Here is a 14808-nt window from a genome sequence, read left to right as displayed (position 1 = left end):
GGGCTATTTACACAGTCTCTGCTAAGAGAAACTGAAACCCCAGGTGGCACAGATCCATCACAGCAGAGGTAGCTTAACTGTTGCTGATCCCTCCACAAGAGGCTTTGGATTCTTTAACTAAAGATTTGCTTGATCTCAGGTATGGACAAAGGGGCATGTTGGTAGCACTGCTAAGCCTACGGCTTGCTGTAGCCAGTATTTTACTTCCGTATCAAATAGTTACTTCTTTTGGCTTGCCTGCTGAAAATTATAAAAAAGATTAAGGGAAAGAAGGAAAGGGAAGAAGACAAGAAGGAAAGAAATTCTTGTTTTCCAGAAGAAATAGGCATTTTCTAATTGCAGCAATACCTGAAAGAAGGTCACGCTGACCGCAAAACCCAGGGCAGCTTGATAAGACAGTGCAAGAACATGTCAATTTTGCAGAAAATTTGGAAAAGCTACCGTAACACCCAGGTCTGAACACCTGCACGAGACTGACAACAGAACCCAGGCAGCGAGTTAAATATAGCTGAAATGCTTGTGGTTGACCCTGTGCATATGTTATAGACAGATATCCCATTTTCTTTGAGGACTTCAAATTATGATGAGCCCACCGTGCCTCTTGGGAGGTTTTCCTCATGGTTACTTGCTCTGTTCTAAAATGCACATATTATTTTCAGGTTAAAATTTATGGACTTCAGCTTCCAACTCCCGGAACTTTTCTGGTTTTGCTAGCTAAATTAAGGAGGAGTCTAGAAACAGAATTTTGTCCTTGTGAAGAAAACAAAAATCATGAAAATATTCTTTCAGTCTTCTTTTCTATTATCTAAGTAGACTGAGTTTCTTGAGTGCTTCACAGATTTATCAGCCCACATTTCAATCTGATGACTCTGTTCCGAAGCTTTTCCAATTTTTTGTTAACCTCCTTCTCAAATATAAACCTCAAAACTGATCCCAGTACCCAGTAACCATCTCTTTTAACTACGGAGACAGCATCCACCTCCTCACTCAGGTCTGATATTCCTCTGAGTGTGTCCAACATGACACTTCTCTGACTCAGCCCAGTCCTCAAAGAGCTTGTGCAGAGCTGCTGTTCCCTCTCCATAGTGCACCTTCACTGTTTTTTTTACCTATGCCTCGCAGCTCAGGGAAGGGAGGAGATGAGATAACTGCTGCTTCCTTCACTCCTTGCACCTCCCTGCTGATGCAGGGTCAGACCAAACGCCTCAGGACCCAGGCTGTTTCTGCATTTCCTATAAACCCCATGTCCTGCTGGGAGTGGGGTGAGAGATCCTAGATGCATCCGAAATTAGTGTAATTGGTGAAACTGCTATGTAAAGCTTGGGGCAATTCATTATGATAAACCTGACAAAAAACAGCAGGGGGGCATCACAAAATGAAGAATTGTATTGGGTGAATGAGAAAAAAATAGGCCAATTTTCCTCCTTGGTTTTACGTCTCTGAGTTGTACTATTCAGAGGCATTCTTAGGCAGCTCATGTGTTTCCCTCACCAACCTATCCCCACGACACCAGGTTTTCTCAACCTGGCCAAGCAAGACAGGAGTCCTCACGACATCTACTGGGGCACCCTCCTCTTTTATTTGGACAGCAAGAGCTTCTGTTTGGGAGCTGTTGCCTTTCTCTCAGCCCTGCTTTTTCAATATCCTAAGGTGACCTCCCTCCTATGCCACCTCTGCCTTTTCGGTACACAGAGACCAAGAATAAAGACATGAGAGTGTATCAGGACTCACTTAACAGAACAAGCAGGCATCTTCCTCACAGACATGGAGCAACATAACCTGACGCCCCATGACACAGTCTGGTCCCTTGTGCATGCTGGTTCATCTCATCCCAAGGGACCCATCAGGGCTACAAGCATCCTATTTCTAATAGGCTTTGATAGCAGAGGCCAATTTTCTGTGTCAGGCCCTGGCTTTTGGGCCACCACAACGGCCAAGGGCTGCTGCCACCAGTTTTTAGTAGGTCTGCCTCCCAGAGATGTGATGCTGTGAAACAAGCCCACCTCCAGCTACACACAAGGTAATGTCCCCAACACTTCAGGGCCACTTCAGAGCCTCTAGAGCCTGGGTGCTGCTGTGAAGCCATGGAAGGTCGAACTGCACACACTGGGAAGCTGCACTGCTGCTGTAAAGGGAGTAAAGGTGGACCAGACACTGCCACCAGCCAGAGTAACACTGCAGGGAGCAACTCAGGGTCTCGGACTCCCGAGGCAGCATCTTCTGCATTGCTCCCCGGCCATTTGATGGGAGTGTTTGGTAGGGCTGTGTGGCTTCAGCCTCTGGACCGTCTGCCAGGGGACACCAGGATCTTTCCGCAGCTTCTCTTTCATGACCTTTATACCCATTTGAAATGCTACCAATTGCAATCTGCACCCCATTTTGCAGCTAGCCCCCCACTTTCTTCACCTGCCAGTCCTGAAAGGCTCAGCCTTTCACTCCTTGCCTGCCAGTGGGTCAGTGCTATTAAGATCCTAGTATAATCAAAGCGTCTCCATTTCTCTGCTGGCTTAGCTGGAAGAGTCATGTTACAGGCAGCAAAACCCCTATCTCTGATCACTTTAATACCACTAACCCGTGTCATGTCAGACAGAGTCAACATTTGCTCTGGAAAACACGACAGAGAGACAGCAAAGCCAACCCGGCCCATGGCCTCTCCCCAGCAACACTTTGAAATTACCCAGGGGAAAAAAAAATGGTGAACAGCTGGGAGTTTTCCAGCATCTCCTCAGAGCTCTCCTGACAGATCTTGGTCCCTGGAGTGTCAGGTTACAGGTCGGGGAGAACTGCTTTTATTATAGGAGGGTCAGCAGGGAATTCTGGCATTTTCAATTACCCGCATGCAGAATCAGCTGTGATCCGGGGTCAGGATTAACTGCATGACCCCCGGCTGAAGACAGAGTGGCAGGGAAATGCACCATGATGCTCCAAGGCACCAGCTAGTCCAGAGGCCACAGGACAGGGCAGTAAATGGGGAGATGTGGGGGAGAAAGTTGCTGATGGAGAATCTGGCAGAGATTGCCTGAACTTCTGCAACTGCCCTGCAAATGTGGCAAAGACAGAGACTTGGAAAACTGTGTGGTAAGCGGGCAGGCTTCTCTCCCGCTGTCTTTATCCACAGACTCGGCCTCACTGGGTGACCCAGGTAGCTCCAACATATGGGAACTACATGGGGAACATGATCCCCTGTGGGACCAGAGCAGGGCATTCCTCAGCACAGGGATCCCAGGAGGCCCCAGAGCTCCTTCTGCACTTCAAGCCCTGCACAACACCAGCAGCTCGCTCCAGCGAGACCAAAGGGTGGTGCCATGGCAGCAGCGAGGACGGTGCTATGATCAGTCATGGAGCAAGGGCTTCCCCGACCTTGGAGCCACAGGGCCTGGAGACACCTAGGCTGCGATCCAGGCTCCAGCAGTGCCTGAAAAACAGCGTTTGAAATGACAGGAGCACACAATGCCTCCGTGCAAGGCTGCGGGCAGGTGAACTATGCATGCAGGGCTTAGATGACCTCTGTTTCTTAAGCATGGGACAGAGTGGAAAGCCAGGACAACTCACTCTGCACTTCCCTGTGGACCTGAATATCTTACTCTGGTATCTCAGCAAGGGATGCCTAATCCAAACCAGCTCTCCTTTCTAGCCCCAAGGCATCCCAGTCTTACATGGTCCCCAGCAGCTGACTGTCACTGTGCAATGGTCCAGCTGTCCCCATCCAGTCCAGGTCCCATCACTGACCTCAAGGCCCCGGTTCTTCATGCTCCTGCTAGACTTAATCCTCAGAGTCCAAATGCATGTAGGTATCTAACTGAAAATTGATTTATTCGATTAAATTCTCCATTTTTTGCTTCTCCAGGTAGAGCTCTCTCCTGCCATTTAAGAATCGCAGGCTTTCACACCCTGCTCTGACCCAGGCCCTCCTAGAGAAGGGATTTGAATTTGGGGTGCCTCCCTCCAACACCAGCACTGAAAGCACCACAGTAAAGAATACCTGGATGAGAAAGGGAGGAAAGGAAGCTTTTCCTGACCTGCCCTCAATGATGACCCTGCTCTGCATGGTAGGTTGGGCTGGAGACCTCCAGAAGCCCCTAACAGCACTTCTGTGTGTGTGACTCTGTCCTGCTAAAAGGGTTCACTATTGCTTGGACTATTAAAACATTTGTCCACCCGATTTCTTTCCCAGTGTCCTCCCCTGTGATGTTAAGTTCAGGAGCCACATACTTCTGAAATAAATTACCTCCAACAGAAGCTGAGGAAAGCAACGCAATGTCACAGGGATGACAGCACTAGGGCTCTTTAATAAATAACATTGGCCCTCAAAGCACCAAAAGTTGCAGGTCTGAGGTGTTCACCGAACTCGCCAGAGCTCTAGAAAACTGGTTATTTCACAGCCTGTGAGGTTTTTGTTTCCGAGGTTCCTGGCAAGGTGGTTCCATCAGGCTGGTACCCACACTGTTTGTGTGTGTTGAGTGTCTGGAAAATTTCCCAGCAGGCCCAGCCTCCAGCCCCTTGAGTTTGTAACTACAAACGCTGGAAAATCATAAAAACACAGCCATGCAGTCCAAAGCTGGTCCTGGCTCCAGCCCCATTTGAATCAATGAAGGCTTTGGAGTAGATTACAGCCTTTAAAGCAGTTCCTAATGCCACAAGCCCAGTGACTTGGCCCGGGCAGATGAAGGCTTTTGGCTGTCTTTATGCTCTTTGTTTAATTGCATTTGCAGCCTTCATTTGCATGCTGCCATTCTGCCTGTGGAGGAGGGCAGGACTTTGTTCTCAGCACTGAGAGAAGATGCTCCAGAGGATTCCAGCATCCCATCACGCAGCCTGCTGGAGCAGGTTTGGGGTCACTCGGCACCAAGGTCATCCCCACCTCCTGGCCCCCTCTCCACATGGAAACCTCATCTGCTCCAAATCAAGGCGATGTCATCAGCAAAAGGCTGGCAGAAAGCAGGAACATTGGCAGGAACCAGCCCTCCGTCCCTCCAACTTGTCCCCCAGGTTTTCAATAAAATGGCACTTTCCCAGAAAGTGCCAATTAGTTGCAACAAAAAAATGTTTTAGGAACACACTGATTTTGAAATTTCAAACACAAAAAACTTAGACCAGAGAAATACTTCTTGAAAGAATGATGCCTACTGCAGGGCATCTCCTTGGACCCACTGAGTCTTGCTAATTTGAGACTGAACTTGCTCCCTTGCTCTCTTTCATGGTAGACTCCATCAGGCTGGCCTCCCTCTGTGCAGGGCGGAGGGGGGGTCAGGGGGGATGGGGGGGTGGATTTTGGATATATCAGGGTTTTTTCGTGGAAAGAGCATTTCCTGCCCAGCCCTACCAACGCAGCAGCCCCCTGCACACTTGCCAATGGCAGTGATGAACATGGACCAGGCTGCGGTGAGACAGGCATGGTGAGGATCTTACTGCCTGAACCGAGTCAGACAGAGACTTACCATTTTACACACAGACAGAGGGGACTACTAAATCACAGAGACCTCGAGATGGACCAAGGGACAACCGGCCAGCCGGCTGCATTAACCCGATTTGCTACAACCATCTATTATGGTCCACATAAATGCACCACTGAGCAGGAGCATCCCCCGTAGTGTAGGCTCAGCTGTTCAAGAACTGTGACCCTGAAACTGGCCTCCCATGTGTCTGCAGCCTTGCCTACCTGTCTCCAGCATCTCCACCTGCCCGAGTGCTGGCACTCAGTGCCTCGTGAGCAAGCAAGGCAATTAGCACTACGGGCTGTGTTTGCCAAGTGCAGCAGTAAAGATAAATCACCCCTCCTGAACACGTAAGCAAAAGGTGAGCTCCTGAGCCACTCCATCAGCTCCCAGCACTTGCACACAGCAGGGACGGCGGCATGTTGTGGGGAGAGGGGGAGGCGCTGGTTCACCAGAAGGGACTTTCCACCCCATCCATCACGGATGGGCTTTTGTTTTCTGCCCAAAGTCAGCTCCAGATGCTTTAGAACAGATTTCTGAAGCCGCAGGCAGGTGTGGGAAAAATGATCCTCAAACTCACGGAGTAATTTATGCAACAGGGAAGCCTGGGAGCCAGCAGGTGGAGAAGCCCGCGGAGCTGGTAGAGGGCGGAGAAGAGCATCTGCTAGGAAAGCTCTAGCAGTGCAGCCCATACCCTGCTCTGCCAGCATCCCCCCAACTGTCCACTGTAGGAGCAGAAAGAGGAGTCCTGAGGAGCCAGCAGCTGGCAAAGCTGCTACCATCTGGGAGCCCTGGCTGCAGATGGTCTCCAGTGGGCAGAGGAGAAGGGACTTGGGCATGGCAGAGTCCCTCCTGGGCACCCACCGCCGGCTGCTGCAAGCTGGGGGGATGCAATGAAGGCAACAGGCAGGGCCACCAAGCAAGAGGAGGAGGGCAGCAAATGTCAAGCTGCATCTGGTTTTGGTGGCAACAGCCCCGAGTATGAGGCAGTCAGGTTGAAGGTGGGAGCTGGGGATGAAGGAAAGAGAAGAGGGAGAGAAGGGCTGCAGAGTCAGGATGGTTACATGGGTCCAAGTGGAGGGTACAGTCTGGCTCTTAATGCTGGATAAGAGACACAGCCACGGGGATGTCAAGGTTTCAGGAGGCTTTGGAGCCTGGGAGCAGGCCAAATTGTCAGAGAAACATCCAGTGAAGTCCCCAAAAGAAGAAACCTGGGACTTAAGGGACCTCAGGAACAGTCCTAGAGTAGCTCAGCAGACATACTTCTGCTTGCTGTCACACAAGCAAACAGGCTTCTGCCCCGGCTCCTCCATGTGGATGATGGCTCCACAGCTCAGAAAATTTCTGATTTTCCACCTAAACACTATCACCAGCCGCTCTGTACCATCTGCTCTTGTCCTTTGGCTTTAATGGCTCTTCTCCCTTTCTGGTGCCCCTCCAGCCCAGCACATCATTACAGGCAGAATATAAATCACCTTCAGCGAGACTGAACATATAGTGCCTTTCTGTATCGGGGGCTCTCCTGTGTCCTGCTCATCTCATCAGCCTTTCTCTCTACCTGCCACCATCACAGTTCAGCTCTCTTGATTGAACATGGGTAACGAGGTGTGCACGCAGTGACCGTATGAAGCTCCACCCAAGCTTTGTGCAATGGTAGTGAGACTGCTACAACTGGTGAACATACTTTGACTGATACAGCCCAGTCTTGCATGTGGGTTTTTACACTGGAGAGTTGTCTCTTTCCCATGGTCTGTCACCAGGTCCTCCTCAGCTGTCTCCAACTGACAATTGCTGGCTTTTTTGTTGTTGGGCCCCAAACACCTGGCCTCACTCTTTCCATTGTTGAATTTCACCCTGATTCTGTTATTCTACCTCTCGGCATCTTCCTGGAGGTATCACAGTTCTCCTCTGTCCTAACAATGTTTGTGTCAGTTTTCTGCACAAGAAATACCCTACCAGATTTTGAAACATCAAGAAGTATGAGACCACTTCTCATGGACCTCAGTCAGCCACCTCAGTTCAGCCTGTTGCTTCCCCATTCAGGTGGTAGTGGTCTCTCATTCAGGCAGTTTCTGGACAGACTTCCAGCTTTACTAGTAGTTTTCCAAATCAAATGTTTTACAGGTCTCCAGACAGGCAGAATCTACTGCATTTCCTTAGAAATCAGTGATCTCATTAGGAAAAAAACCAAGAACAAGCTACACATACTCATGTACAAGGATTTGATGGGCCCTCTGTTTCTTGATGTCTCAAGTCAAGCCTGGTTGCCTTTCTGAAAGATGCTTTAACCAAAGACAGGACTGAATGTGAGGATAACTGACATGCAGGCTGATCTAAAACATATCTTGGCTTGAACCTTTGAAACTTAGTGTAACAAATCTTAGTGTAACAAAGAGCAATGGCCATAAATCATAGCTTGGGAGGTTCAGATTAGACATCAGATTGGAAAAGTTCCCTCACCAGGGGGGTCGTGCAGCTCGGGACAAATCACTGGAAACACGAGGAGATCTCTGTTTTGGGGAGTTACCAATAATTGTCTACCCAAAGCCACAGCTGCCATGATGTAGTGCTGGCAGCAGTCCTGCCGTAGGTGGGAGGTTGGATGGGAGATCTGAGATGCTGGGATGCTAAAATCTCCTGCCTTTCATTTTCATACTGGAAGGCAACAAGAAAGAGACGTTCACAGCTTTTAAGTTCTGGAAAACTCATTCCAGCTCTTTGAGGTGATTCCTGCATACGCTTTCCCAGGTGGTTGTTTCACAGACAAGTAATTCCCGACTGCAGCCAACTCAGGACAAGGCTGGAAGCAGCACGAGAGAGAACAGGAGATGCCATGACTCCCTGCTTGTGTCCAGAGGAACGCAGGCCACTGCTGTGCATCCCTCTGAAGGAGGAAGCCAGCCAGATCTTCTGATGCAAAACAAAAGTGAGAAGATAAAAGCAAGAGTCCATGTGCCCCAGGACATACAGTTCTGTCTCTGTCTAGCCTGCAGCATAACTAATATGACAAGCAAACAGCAACCTGGATGGCTGGTGAGAAGTGCTAGTCCCTACCAACCTTATATCTTCACCGTGTCTGCTACCCTGGCCCCACTCCTCTCTCTCCTTACTCTTCCTCCTCAGACTCCTCCATGCTCCCTGTTGCATTTGGCAGTAAAGCTCATGGACCATGGCTGCAAGGGATTATTTTTTTTTCGTTGAAGGTGAGGGAAAAATCCTTTCTTCTGTTGCTTTGCAATTCCCAGGATCTCTCTCACCTGTGCTTCATCACTCACGGCTGAACTCCCCGGCCTTTTGCATAAGGACTAGACTGGACTCAGTCCAGTCACAGGACATTCACAGCAGAGCAGAGCCACAGCCCATGTGCTTGCTTTGGACTACTGAAACATCCAGCTGTCCTTGAGCTCACAGGCACCTCTGCGTTTTGTCAGGACAGCCCTGTCCAAAAGACACTGCCTGGCTAGGATGCAAGTTCCTGGGCTGTGATAGCCACCAACAAAACAGAAACTCAAAACCTGATGATGTCTGGCATGAACCTGGTGCACAGGTGTGAGCTGCACATCTCCCCAGCCAAAGGACCCATGTTGCAACACACTGCTGTAAAGTGCCACCTAGAATAATAACGCAAATAATCATAACAAGTTATCTGAATCCAAAGAGAGGGAGAAATTGTGCCAGTAAACTCTGCTGCTGCAGATGTTGCTCCTGATGGGTTTATCAGCAAAGTGTATCGATTTCCTCTGTCACACACTAGCTGGTATTCATACTGTATTAGCTGTTTATGGCTCATTTTGGCTCTGTTTGCAGCCAAGAGCCTCTGACATCAGAGTTAATCCTCCCTTCTTATCCTTTGTGACAGAGCAGTCGCTCACAAAAGGGGCACATTCCCAAAAATCTTGATGTTCTCTTTCAGTCACTGGGAGGTCTTGAATTTGTCTCTGGATACTCTGGAGCCCAGGGCTTTTGCCTCCTTTCTCAGATCACAGAAGCCACAGTCTGTTATCAAGGGGTGCTACTTAAGTCATCCCTGCCCAAGGAGATCTTTCCCTCGGTGACTTTTCCAGGGCACTCAGCCTCCCTGTGGCACGGATGGAGCCTGCAAATCCTTGCAGCACCAGGACTCCCCACCCTCCCCAAAGAATGGCCACAAACTAGCAAGCAGGGTCTGTGTGTTGTCACCAGCAAGAGGGCTGACGCCTGGCATGGCTTTCAACTAGTCAAGTGTCATTATCCCCAGCACTGGGCCACACTCAGCTCCTTGACCCCTGGCCTTCCCTCTTAGGATGCTGGCATGGCTTTCAAGCACCCTCTTGGCACAGATCTTTTGTTCTGGCATGGCTGAGAAAAGGCTTTTGATGGCACCCGGTCTCTGCGTGATGGGCTTGTTTTCTTTGGCCACATCACAGTCCCTTAAGACAGGACTGGCTGTGTCAGATGGCAAGTCCTGGATCTCCCTCCTTGGAAAGCTGCTGAGGTTTGAAGGAGAGGTACCACTCAGTTGCAGGGTGCAACAGGGAAGCAAGTGAGCGTGAGTTGGGAGATGTACAGCATGGAGCTGGAGGTCAGAAAGAAGCCAAGAAGAGAGGAGAGAAAATACAACCTGGCCTCAGAGATGACAAAAGATACTTCCTAGGAAGGCAGAGGGGATCTATGAAGTTTGCTGGAACAGGTAAATTCAAGTTGGCTGAAGATTGACTGGGGAGCAAGGAGGTGGTGGGAAGGAGATGTTTATTCCAAGCTGTTTTTATTTATATTCTGCTGGTCCTGGTCCTTTCTGATTTTCTATACTTTGAAAAGGGAAGCATCACACCTCCTGTTCTAACAAAACCTGCCCTTCTGGAGGTTAAACACCTTTGGTCTTTTTTAGAACACCCAATGCAAGAGAAAGGTCCAGGAAACCACCTCTGAGCATGGGCTGGCACTGGCTGCTCTCTTTCGACCAACCTTCTCTTAAGAAGAGACGTGGTCTGTCCCTTAGGGCTCCTCTCTGCACTGTGGTGTCTAGACTGCTGATTGCTTTGTTGGTGGGACTGAAAAGATGACAACATTACAGGGAAATGCAAAGGGTAAACCTGGGTAGTCTAAGGCCAACATCAACTTGGCCAATGCAGAACACAAGGCCATGGGTCCAGGAGGAACTGCAAAGGATCCAGTCAAAGGTGACCAAGGCAGCCTGGGGCATAGGGCTTATGAGACATGGAGAGAGCTGGGCTGGCTAAGCCTGCTAATGAAGACATTAAGGATGAATTTAACTGCAGCTACAACTGCTCGGAGCTCTGTTAAAAGAGGGTAGAAACTCACTCTTCCCAGCAGGGGTAGGCGATGCAACAAGGGGCACAAGCCACAAATCAGGCTCAAAATTATCTTTCCCAGGAGGGTGACTTAGTCCTGGGACAGGTTAGCAGAGACGTGGAGTTTTGCAAGACTCAGCTAGAGAAAGCCACAGCAGATATACTCTTGGTGATAGTCCCACTGCAAACAGGAGGGTGAATCAGGGATCCCAGATGTCCCTTCCACAAACCCTGATGGGATCCTATGGCTCAAATCAGGCACGGCAGCATGACTTTGTGGAAGTAGCTCTTGTCAAACTGTCTTGATTTTTTTCCTGAACTCAGGAGTTCAGCAGACTGCACAGACTTAAAATGTGTGAGACACCAGGCTCAGTATCAGCATCATCTGCAACACATGAAATTAGTTTTAAATAAGGCTGGCACTCAATAGGGACTCACACTGTGTCCAGCACACTGGAGGCAGCAACTCTCCTTAAAATTATTAGAGATCTGGGAGATGATATAAAAACATTGCTGGCAAAACATTCATAAAGTATCCAAAACGGCAGTGTTGGGAATGACAACTTCTGTACAGAGCAATGATCACGGCTTGATGGATGAGCCCATGAAAACGATTATAAGATTGTGCTTGCATCTGGAAACCAAAACGCAGGTCTTGCTTGCAGAATGGGAGACTACATCGAGGGAAGCAGCATCTGAAGGGACCAAGACAGAAACCACCAGGGAGGTAAGAGCTGCCCGCATGGCTGAGTGAGGTAGCACTTCACACTCGGATGTGTAAAGGGAACAGCGAGACCAGCAAGGGAAGTAATTTATCTGCAGTACAGCTGCTACTAGGTACAATACCTAGTTCAAAAAATTATGATGAAGAATACAGAAGTTTTCACAAGGAGCTGTGGGAAGATCCACATTCTGGAATGACACCTCATAGCAAGAAAGCATGACTCAGCTTGGCCTAATTACCTCTTTTTTTTCCTTGAGAGAAGCTACCCACTGCCTGTGTCTATGTGAGCAGAAATGTCTTACTACCACAACACAACAGCAAAATAAGTTATGTGGATGTAAAGGCCAATGTTAGTGAAATCCAGACCTTGTTGGAGAGGGATACAACAGTAATGACCACACACACCTTTCTCTGAGAGAACAACAAGGTGAATGGCATGTCACCTCCTTCTCAAGTTTCCTTTTTGGGATGACAGTCACCATACCATCGTACCTCCCAGTGCCACTCCTCTGGCCACACTCAGTACCTGCCCTCTGGCTGCTCTACGGGGATCGTTTTCCTACTCTCTCACAGCAGCTTCTTCTTGGGATGCTGAAGAATTTATGGTATCTGAAGGTTAAAGATGCTGCTGCTGGTGACGTGGCATCTCTCCTGTCTTGAAAGCACCAAGCACAGGTGGTCCCCCAACAGTGGTCCATTTATCCCTGGGTGAAGCAGGGCAATTTTGCCTTGCTTTCTTCATGGCTGGGAGGTCCCTGAAGGACAGTGTAGTGGGCACTTTGCAGGGAGGCCATCGTCCAGCTGTGGCAGGAGCACAACCCCATCACATATTCGGTGCTCTGCTCTGCCTGAGATGGAGCCCCAGCTGGCTGCTCAACCCAGAGCAAAGGCAGAGGGAGGCTGTAATCACTGCTTCCCCAGGCTCATGCCTCCCCTCCCTCTGCACAGTCTCCTCTCCCCACAACACACTCCATTCTCCTGTCCCAGCTCTGTCTTTGTGTCTGCAGCTTCTGTTACCAACTGTTAATGATCTACATCAAGGCTGCCAGGCGGTGCTGAGTACAAGCGGAAGAATTCAGAGCCTCTAATTACAGAGGAATTAGCAAGCAGACAGTTACTGTTTAGTGCTAATGAATAGATACATAAAGAGAGACATCACACAGGCTGAGAAGTGTGAGCCCTGATAATAAAGGAGTGTCAAACAAGGAAAACACAAGGACGAGGATCCAGGGGACTGAAAGGATTCGCCTGCAACTCATCTTTCTGGTTTTGCTAAGGTGGAAGTAGCCACAGGCCATATATGAGGGTAACAAGCACACCACATAACTGCAAAGTGCAAAATCCGAGCATTAAATAACTCATCTATAGTGCAGGACCACGCTGGGGGTGTGCAGAGCCCCTTCCCAGCCCCAGGTAGCAACGCACCAATCCCGTCTCCATCAGCTATCTCTGTAAAGGAAGTGGCAACAGGTCACCATCCCAGACCAATTCCTCATCACGTGCAGATGTGTTCCTGCTTGCAGTCAAGCCACAGTTCAACGCTATGCTAAATCTGCCTTCAGGGCTTCTGATACGGTATTGAAAACACTGTGAACCCCCAGCTCCCAAGCTAACGTAAGACCATAGGTCACTCTGCTGGTTCATGTGCAACCAAGATATTTTTGCAGGTTACCTCTGTCTCGGTGCTCTGCATGCCCAACCAAGTGATGCCCATCTGCACCACTGCTGCTTTACCCCAGACCAAACACCTCCTGTCCCCTGCAGCCAGCACACACCACAGTTTCCAGCCAATTTAGTGGAAATGCAATCATCTGCGACTGCCAAATTCAGTCTTGAGGGTCATGTAGTGTCCAGGGCAGCCTGGGGCATGTTCACACTCCCCACACACTTGTTTGCAGTGCTCAGAGGGACCACAGAAACTCACTTGCTCCCACGCATGCTTGTACCTTATTGGCATGCTTCCACCATGCAATTGGATTAAGCAAAAACCAGTCCCAGTCTGCTCCAGTTCCAGATGGCTTCCAGGTGGGCTGAGGAGAGCAGCCCCTGACCAGCAGATCTGCAGGACATCCTGCCACCAGCACAGCTGCTGCCTGGGGGCTGCTGGTGAATCTCCCAGGAGCAGCGCTACCAGCCCCCTGCTGCATCCCTTCCCCCAGCAAAACCACCCTGCATGGGGGGAGCACAGCAAAACCCCAGGCCAGCACAGAGCTGGGCACCCTGAATGAAACCCTTCCAGCTCTGCTGCTTGGTCTTCTTCACCAAGGTGACTCTGCAGTGGCACAGGACCTGGAGCACATTTCCAGATGGTCCTGGAACTGCTTTACAACCTCTTCTGTGCAGCTTTCCTTTGCTTTCACAGCCTGTCTTGGCTTTCTCTGCAGTCAGAGCAGATTGCAGCTTGCCTCAAAATGCTGGAGCTAATCTTACCTTCCCTCCTCAAGAACCACGAGCAATAGCAGGGGCTGCAGCAAGGCTGCCAGCAGTGGTGAGCACTGCTGCCACGTCTGCAACACACTGACAACACGTGCAACTGATGCTCCAAGGCAACAACCTCAGAAACAGTCACACACCCAGTGGTGGAGAGGGATGCTGAGAGACCAGGGGACCAAGACATGAGCTGTTCTGCTGTGATGATGGGGAGGGCAGCTCTGCCTTGGGGCACACTCCAGCTTTCCACTGAAATAAGGGATATTTTTCACACCCGAGGCTTGGGATTCACCCAGGAACTGCCGAGCCGATGCACTTTGGTCATCACCAGCGTTACGGAGCAAGCGACACCACGCTGTATCTCACCCCACCTCTTCTCCCTGTCAAGCCCTGTTCACCCCACAGGGTTTCATCCAGCACCTCTTGACCGGGAGATCTCTGCCCACCACCTCCCCTTCCCAGAGACAGTCTGCTGGGAGACACAGGTCCACGTCTTACCAGCCTGATTGGTGGTGATGTTCACTGATGCAAACTGTGGGGAGAAGGGGCTCTGGTCGGTGACGCCATTCACCGCCTGGATCTCAAAGGTGTACTGGGTGTGGGCCAGCAAGTCGCTGATGTAGATGCGGGGCTCTGTCAGGCCCAGCTGGCGGGGGGCGAACTGCACGTTGTCCCCGCAGCGCGTGCATGCCCCACGGCCAGAGCCACAGCTCTTGCAGATGATGTTGTACACCAGGTCCTCCCGGCCCCCCGAGTCCCGCGGTGGGGTCCACTCCAGCATCAGAGAGGTCTCATTCACGCTGGAGATGACGGCCTGGGGGGCAGACGGGATGGCTGTAAAGAGAATACACAGAAAGGTGTAAGAGGCAGCACCCTGCTCATCGCTGCAGGACCAGCTGCACACCATCCTTTTCTGCATCCCTGGACA

The 14808-nt window shown here is 50.2% G+C and overlaps 1 protein-coding gene across 4 annotated transcripts in view; it reads right to left on the bottom strand.

Moving 5' to 3' along the window:
• EPHB2 (EPH receptor B2) overlaps positions 1-14808 on the bottom strand; it is a 129648-nt gene that overhangs the window by 34336 nt on the left and 80504 nt on the right. For all 4 annotated transcript variants that reach the window (XM_049807649.1, XM_049807657.1, XM_049807659.1 and 1 more), the window contains exon 5: positions 14379-14714. In XM_049807649.1, coding sequence (XP_049663606.1) covers positions 14379-14714 — 336 coding nt within the window. The remainder of the gene's footprint in view (positions 1-14378; positions 14715-14808) is intronic.

Source organism: Accipiter gentilis, chromosome 1 (genome assembly GCF_929443795.1).
Source record: "Accipiter gentilis chromosome 1, bAccGen1.1, whole genome shotgun sequence".
NCBI lineage: Eukaryota > Metazoa > Chordata > Aves > Accipitriformes > Accipitridae > Astur > Astur gentilis.
This window is presented reverse-complemented; position numbering and strand designations above follow the sequence as displayed.